Source organism: Salvelinus alpinus, chromosome 5 (assembly GCF_045679555.1).
Source record: "Salvelinus alpinus chromosome 5, SLU_Salpinus.1, whole genome shotgun sequence".
NCBI lineage: Eukaryota > Metazoa > Chordata > Actinopteri > Salmoniformes > Salmonidae > Salvelinus > Salvelinus alpinus.
Genome location: NC_092090.1, coordinates 60864526 through 60872763, shown reverse-complemented (window position 1 = coordinate 60872763; position 8238 = coordinate 60864526). Strand labels below are relative to the sequence as shown.

The window sequence follows — 8238 nt, the reverse complement described above, 5'->3', positions numbered from 1 at the left end:
TTTCGCTACACTCACATTAACATCTGCTAAACATGTGTATGTGACAAATAAAATTTGATTTGATTTACATTCCTAAAGAAATGTACTTTTTACCTGACACCCAAAAGTACTTGAATACTTAGAAGGACAAGAAATTGATCCAGTTCACACACTTATCAAGAGAACATCCCTGGCTATCCCTACTGCCTCTGATCTGGCGACTCACTAAACACAAATGCTTTGTTTATGAATTATATCTGAGTGTTTGAGTGTGCCCCTGGCTATCTGTAAATTAAAAAAACAAGAAAATTGTGCTGTCTGCTTTGCTTAAGTATCAAAATATACTTCAATATTATACTTAAGTATATTTTAGCAATTACATTTACTTTTGATACTTAAGTACATTTAAAACCAAATACTTTTAGACTTTTACTCAAGTAGTATTTTACTGGGTGACTTTCACTTTAGCTTGAGTCATTTTCGATTAAGGTATCTTTACTACTATCCAAATGACTGTCATAAAGTCACAACCAAGGGTGTGGTTTGTGGTAAGTGCATGTTGAGAGAGAACAGAATGATGATGTAGTGATAAAGGAGCAAAAAAGGGGTTAAAACAGGATTTCCTACACACTGGTATGTGCCGCTGCCTACGTTACTACATAATCTCACAGGAGAAAAGTCATCTTCAGTGAGTCTTACCTCCACAGGACAGCAAACACGGACAGACATTCACCTCGGACCTCACCCAGGTGAGTACAATTGAGCCTTGGTGTCGTGAGACGTACCACTGAGCCTAGGTGTCGTGAGACATCTCTATTTGCCAAATCAAATCTTATTGGTCACATTCACATGGTTAGCAGATGTTAATGCGAGTGTAGCGAAATGCTTGTGCTTCTAGTTCCGACAGTGCAGTAATATCTAACAAGTGACCTAACAATGCCAGCGCTACTAAAAGGGTTCTATGGAATGGGACGCTCATCTGGGTAAATTTAAAAAAAGAACCGGTGACGGCATGGCTTACTACCAGGGAGAACACTAAATATAAGAGTATCTATGCATTGGATAAAATGTTTGTTGTTGCAGCCTTTTTGGGACATCTCCTTGATGTGTCTTTATGCACGAAGAATGCAATGGTTCTGAATACTACACTCTTAGAAAAAAAGGAGCTATCGCAAACCTTAAATGGTTCTTTGGCTGTCCCCATAGGAGAACCCTTTGAATAACCATTTTTGGTTCCAGGTTCCTTTCCACAGAGGGTTCTACATAAAACCCAAAGGGGTTCTATGTGGAACCAAAAAGGGTTTTCCCTGGAACCAAAACGTGTTCTCCTATGGAGACAGCTGAATAACCTTTTTGGAATACTTTTTTCTAGGAGTGTAGGGGTCTGGGAAGGCTGAGAAATAATGTTCCTGTTATGCACAGCATGATACATTGTATCTCATTACATAGCCACACACAGCAGGAGGCCATTCAGGCGTCACACATTATATTTCACACCGCATGAATCAGCACAAAGCAAGAGCACTTCAGCAGGTACCATCTGAAACCATTTCTGTTCCTCTGACTGTCATTTCATCTCCTTTGAAACTGTATGGAAGAGGCAGAAAACGTGCCTTTATGTACATGGGCTATGTGAAAAAAGAGAGATCATTTTCATTTGTAGTGATATATGAATATTTTCTGATTACTTGAATCAATTAATCAGTCCTCAGATATGGTATATTCCATCTTCTGTAAGGCTAATAATTTGCTGTACTTAATGTATTTAACTGTCACAGTGATTGTGAAATACTGATGGTAAGTGGGATGGTTATCTTAAAAATAGAAAGAAGTGAGAGGAAGTAGTATTGCAGAGGGGAAAGTGAAAGTGGAGTGACTATTTTCATTCATTAGAGAGTCTTCTGCCATATTGTTCATGTCTGTATTTATAAGGAATTCCAAGAGCTTCTTCCAACCCTATTCTTTAAAGACCCGATTCAGACTTAGAAAAGGTATGCTTTTCCTAAGCGTTTTGACTGGGCCCTTGAATCTATTGAATACTAATTTATCTTATTGTCTTACCAGGGAGGAAATATTACACTATTCGAGTAACAATCCCAAGGAGATCGTGTGATTCTGGACTAAACTAAAGTACGCCGCAATTCCACCATTCAGTCTGTTGCCTGCCTGTCATCCCCTGAGTCAGTGATGACTACCTCCATGCCCCTGTTCCTCTCAGCCATTATGCTCCTCAGCATCTCCTCTTATGTGCTCCACCAGAGGCTCCTACTGCTGGCTCAGATAGGGATCGCTCATCAACACCAACCCAGGAACCTCACCATCCTGCTATGGCACTGGCCCTTCGGCCATCCCTACAGCCTGGAGGGAGATGTGTGCAGTGACAAGTACGGTATCCTAGGCTGCCTCCTCAGTGACAACACCTCCCTGTTCCCCCAAGCAGACGTGGTGGTCTTCCACCACCATGAGCTGAGGACCGGCCGCTCTTCCCTGCCTCTCCACCTCCCCCGGCCAGTCTCCCAGCGCTGGCTCTGGCTGTCCCTTGAGCCCCCGGTGCACAATGGCAACCTGACCCAGTACAATGGACTGTTCAACTGGACCATGAGCTACCGAGGCGACGCTGACATATCCATGCCCTATGGGAAGATAGTTATGGTTCCACATAACGGTAACAGTAACAGTAGCAGCTTTGTGATCCCCAAGAAGGGGGCTTGTCTGGCCAGCTGGGTGGTCAGCAACTACAGGCCGGACCATGCCAGGAGTCAAGTCTACCAGAGCCTGAGGAAGTACATTCCCATAGAGGTGTATGGACACTGGTCAAAGAGGCCACTGACCGACCAAAGTCTGATACCCATCATTGGCCACTGTAACTTCTACCTGGCTTTTGAAAACTCAGTGGCATTGGACTACATAACTGAGAGGTTGTGGAGGAATGCCTACCAAGCAGGGGCAGTACCTGTGGTTCTGGGAACCTCTCGGGCTAACTATGAGGCCCTTGTGCCACCAGGCTCGTTCATCCATGTCAGTGACTTCAATAGCACAGAGGGGCTGGCTGTCTTCCTACAGCAGCTGGCCACAGACAGAGGACGCTATGAGGGTTACTTCAAGTGGCGTCAGACATATAGAATCAAGATGTACACCGACTGGAGAGAGAGGCTCTGTAATATCTGTGCCAACTATCAAAGACTACCAGGTAACAAGGTGTACTATGATCTGGAGGCATGGGCCAGTAGATAACATCATAGATGCTTTTGCTACTGTAGGTTATTTTGTACTACAATATGTTCAAGAACTTGTACTGTAGCCAGTTTTTTTTTCACATGCAAAACAACAGTCTGCAGTGAAACTTGAAATGCATTCTGTTCTGGTGGTGTGCCACTTTAACATCAGCTTGATGATATTACAACATTGACATTCGGTCCCTAATGCAGAAACACCACAGACAAATCACAACTTCTGTAAAAGAGGGAAGTTATTAATCTAACACCCAGCTTTCTGACACAATACATTTTTTGTTCATATATTAGATGCTTTATTTTATTATTATTAGTAGTATGCATTTTCTTTCTGTATCTAATCAGGTTGGCAAATGTGGGTGGGCAAGTGGGAGGGATAGGGAAGGCTCAGGGGACAAACAAGGGCTTTTCGGGATTCGGAGCGGTTTCACTTTTGTAAAAATGTATGCTTAAAACTTCAATAAAAAAATAAGGAAAAAAATAAAAAAATTGAAATAAGGAAATGACACAACCATGTAGGCTAGCTAGCTCATGATGCAATTGTAATGGCACAAGACAATGTCTTTCCTGGCAGTAATATTGAGGGTAAGCTTTCATAGATTTTTTTCTCTCTCAGTATTTGGCTACTTATAATACGTTACAGTATAGTTCATACCCTTTATTCAGGCATAATGACTAATGCAAGTAAGTTGCCAACCTTAGCATGACTTACTCGACTTAAGTTCTTCGCTCCTATGGGGAGAATAGGCAGTTGATGAATGTCCTCCATCACACTTGGTTCAGGGTTTTTCCAGATCACACCAATTGAGGCCATTCTCAGTCATTTCTACCTGGATGTCTCTCCTCCAAGTGCCTCTGGGTCAACCCCTGTTTCTTTCCCCCTGGAAAAGAATAGTAAACCATAAACAAAATCCCTGTACCAAAATTTACGCAATCCCTCTCAGAGAGATTACTGTGCATTAACAGTTCTGCATTTCACTCAACTCCTCTGTAACCTAATGTGACTGTATAACCAATAGTGATGCATATTATTGAATTTCTAGTTTCAATGAAAATTACACACACAAACGTTGCATCTCAAATGGTACACTATTCCCTACATAGTGTAAGTTATAGGGAATAGTGTGCCATTTGGGATGCAGACTTAGTTTCTGGTGCAGATACTGAGGAGATGTTGCTTTATAATCTCTATATCTATGGATTCAGGGAACAATAATTGATGCACATATAGCTCTGGCCACCAGATGTCATGATTGCCTAAAAACTGAATAAAATATGGAAACAATAAAGATATGCTTTTTACATTTCTTCAATGGTGTAAAGTACTTAAGTAAAACTACTTTAAAGTACAACTTAAGTAGTTTTTTTTGGGTATCTGTACTTAACTATTTATATTTTCAAAATTGTTTACTTTTACTTCACTACATTAAAACATTCCCAAACCAGAAACCGTGGATTGATGGCAGCATTTGCAAAGTGCGAATAACTGCCTTTAATCAGGGCAAGGTGACCGGAAACATGACCGAATACAAACAGTGTAGCTATTCCCTCCGCAAGGCAATCAAGCAAGCTAAACGTCAGTATAGAGACAAAGTAGAGTCGCAATTCAACGGCTCAGACACGAGAGGTATGTGGCAGGGTCTACAGTCAATCACGGACTATAAAAGGAAAATCAGCCCCGTCGCGGACCAGGATGTCTTGCTCCCAGACAGACTAAACTTTGCTCCCTTTGAGGACAATACAGTGCCACTGACACGGCCCGCTACCAAAACCTGCGGGCTCTCCTTCACTGCAGCCGATGTGAGAAAAACATTTAAACGTGTCAACCATCGCAAGGCTGCAGGCCCAGACGGCATCCCAGCCGCGTCCTCAGAGCATGCGCAGACCAGCTGGCTGGTGTGTTTACGGACATGTTCAATCAAACCTTATCCCAGTCTGCTGTCCCCACATGCTTCAAGAGGGCCACCATTGTTCCTGTTCCCAAGAAAGCTAAGGTAACTGAGCTAAATGACTACCAAGTCAAGGACCTGACACCCTAGACCCACTCCAATTTGCTTACCGCCCCAATAGGTCCACAGACAACGCAATCACAGTGCACACTGCCCTAACCCATCTGGACAAGAGGAATACCTATGTGAGAATGCTGTTCATCGACTACAGCTCAGCATTTAACACCATAGTACCCTCTAAACTTGTCATCAAGCTCGAGACCCTGGGTCTCGACCCCGTCCTGTGCAACTGGGTCCTGGACTTCCTGACGGGCCACCCCCAGGTGGTGAGGGTAGGTAACAACATCTCCACCCCGCTGATCCTCAACACTGGGGCCCCACAAGGGTGCGTTCTCAGCCCTCTCCTGTACTCCCTGTTCACCCACGACTGCATGGCCATGCACGCCTCCAACTCAATCATCAAGTTTGCAGACGACACGACAGTGGTAAGCTTGATTACCAACAACGACGAGACGGCCTACAGGGAGGAGGTGAGGGCCCTCTGAGTGTGGTGTCAAGAAAATAACCGAAGTCAGTACAGATGCATCAAAGCAGGAACCGAGAGACTGAAAAACAGGTTCTATCTCAAGGCCATCAGGCTGTTAAACAGCCATCACTAACATTGAGTGGCTGCTGCCAACAAACTGACTTAACTCCAGCCACTTTAATAATGGAAAAATTGATGTAATACATGTATCACTAGCCACTTCAAACAATGCCACTTCATATAATGTTTACATACCCTACATTACTCATCTCATATGTATATACTGTACTCTATACCATCCACTGCATCTTGCCTATGTCGTTCTATACCATCACTCATTCATATATTTTTTTATGTACGTATTCTTATTCATTCCTTTACACTTGTGTGTATAAGGTAATTGTTGTGAAATGGTTAGGTTAGATTACTCGTTGGATATTACTGCATTGTCGGAACTAGAAGCACAAGCATTTCGCTACACTCACATTAACATCTGCTAAACATGTGTATGTGACAAATAAAATTTGATTTGATTTACATTCCTAAAGAAATGTACTTTTTACCTGACACCCAAAAGTACTTGAATACTTAGAAGGACAAGAAATTGATCCAGTTCACACACTTATCAAGAGAACATCCCTGGCTATCCCTACTGCCTCTGATCTGGCGACTCACTAAACACAAATGCTTTGTTTATGAATTATATCTGAGTGTTTGAGTGTGCCCCTGGCACATCTGTAAATTAAAAAAACAAGAAAATTGTGCTGTCTGCTTTGCTTAAGTATCAAAATATACTTCAATATTATACTTAAGTATATTTTAGCAATTACATTTACTTTTGATACTTAAGTACATTTAAAACCAAATACTTTTAGACTTTTACTCAAGTAGTATTTTACTGGGTGACTTTCACTTTAGCTTGAGTCATTTTCGATTAAGGTATCTTTACTTTTACTCAAATATGACAATTGGGTACTTTTTCCACCACTGGATTTCTTGCGTTTAGAATAAATCATTAATTGTTTAATAGGCTATTTACATACAGAACACTCAAAAATGTGGATACACCTACTTAATCCAGGGTTTTTCTTTATTTTGACTATTTTCTACATTGTAGAATAATAGTGAAGACATCAAAACTGAAATAACACACATGGAATCATGCAGTAACCAAAAAAAGTGTTAAAACAAATCCAAATATATTTTATATTTGAGATTCTTCAAAATAGCCACCTTTTGCCTTGATGACAGCTTTGCACACTTTCGGCATTATTTCAACCATCTTCACCTGGAATGCTTTTCCAACAGTTTTGAAGGAGTTCCCACTTATGCTGAGCACTTTTTTGGCTGCGTTTCCTTCACTCTGCGGTCCAACTCATCCCAAGCCATCTCAATTGGGTTGAGGTCAGGTGATTGTGGAGGCCAGGTCATCTGATGCACTTTCCCTCTTGGTAAAATAGCCCTTACACAGCCTGGAGGTGTTGGGTCATTGTCCTGTTGAAAAACAAACGATAGTCCCACTAAGCGCAAACCAGATGGGATGGCGTATTTCTGCAGAATGCTGTGGTAGCCATGCTGGTTAAGTGTGCCTTGAATTCTAAATAAATCACAGACAGTGTCACCAGCAAAGCACTTCCACACCATCACACCTCCTCCTCCATGCTTCACATTGGGAACAACACATGCAGAGATCGTCCATTTACCTACTCTGTATCTCACAAAGACATGGTGGTTGGAACCAAAATTCTCACATTTGGACTCATCAGACCAAAGGACAAATTTCACCGGTCAAATGTCCATTGCTCGTGTTTCTTGGCCCAAGCAAGTCTTTTTCTTATTGGTGTCCTTTAGTAGTGGTTTCTTTGCAGCAATTTGACCATGAAGGCCTGATTCACAGTCTCCACTGAACAGTTGATGTTGAGATCTGTCTGTTACTTTAACTCTTTGAAGCATTTATTTGGGTTGCAATCTGAGGTGCAGTTAACTCTAATGAACCTATCCTCTGCAGCAGAGGTAACTCTGGGTCTTCCTTTCCCGTGGCAGTCCTCATGAGAGCCAGTTTCATCATAACTCTTGATGGTTTTTGCGACTGCACTGGAAGAAGTTTTTGAAATTTTCCAGATTGACTGACCTTCATGTCTTAAAGTAATGACGGACTGTCGTTTGTCTTTGCTTATTTGAGCTGTTCTCACCATAATATGGATTTGGTCTTTTACCAAATAGGGCTAATTTAAAACTGTTTTGCTTATCACATGATTCCATATGCTTTATTTCATAGTTTTGATGTCTTCACTATTATTCTACAATTTGATAAAATAGTAAAAATAAAGAAAACCCTGGAATGAGTAGGTGTGTCCAATTTTTGAATGTTACTGTAAATTTCGATCCTCTCATGAGATCCCAGAAATATTGTTTGCATCACATCTAGTATTTTAGCTCGATTTTCATTTAAAAATAATCTTCACTTGAAGCTTTAGATCATCTTCCAACACGATTGTCCATTATGTCATCAAAAACACAGCACAGCAGACCATGTTGCAGTTAAGATAGT

The 8238-nt window shown here is 41.5% G+C and overlaps 1 protein-coding gene across 1 annotated transcript; it reads left to right on the top strand.

The window, feature by feature from the left end:
* Positions 1-609: 609 nt before the first annotated feature.
* LOC139575217 (alpha-(1,3)-fucosyltransferase 7-like) lies at positions 610-3558 on the top strand. The gene is made up of 2 exons (XM_071400199.1): positions 610-728; positions 2044-3558. The coding sequence occupies exon 2, from the start codon at positions 2167-2169 to the stop codon at positions 3211-3213; it is 1047 nt and encodes a 348-aa protein (XP_071256300.1). The 5' UTR covers positions 610-728; positions 2044-2166; the 3' UTR covers positions 3214-3558.
* The last annotated feature ends 4680 nt before the right edge of the window (positions 3559-8238 follow it).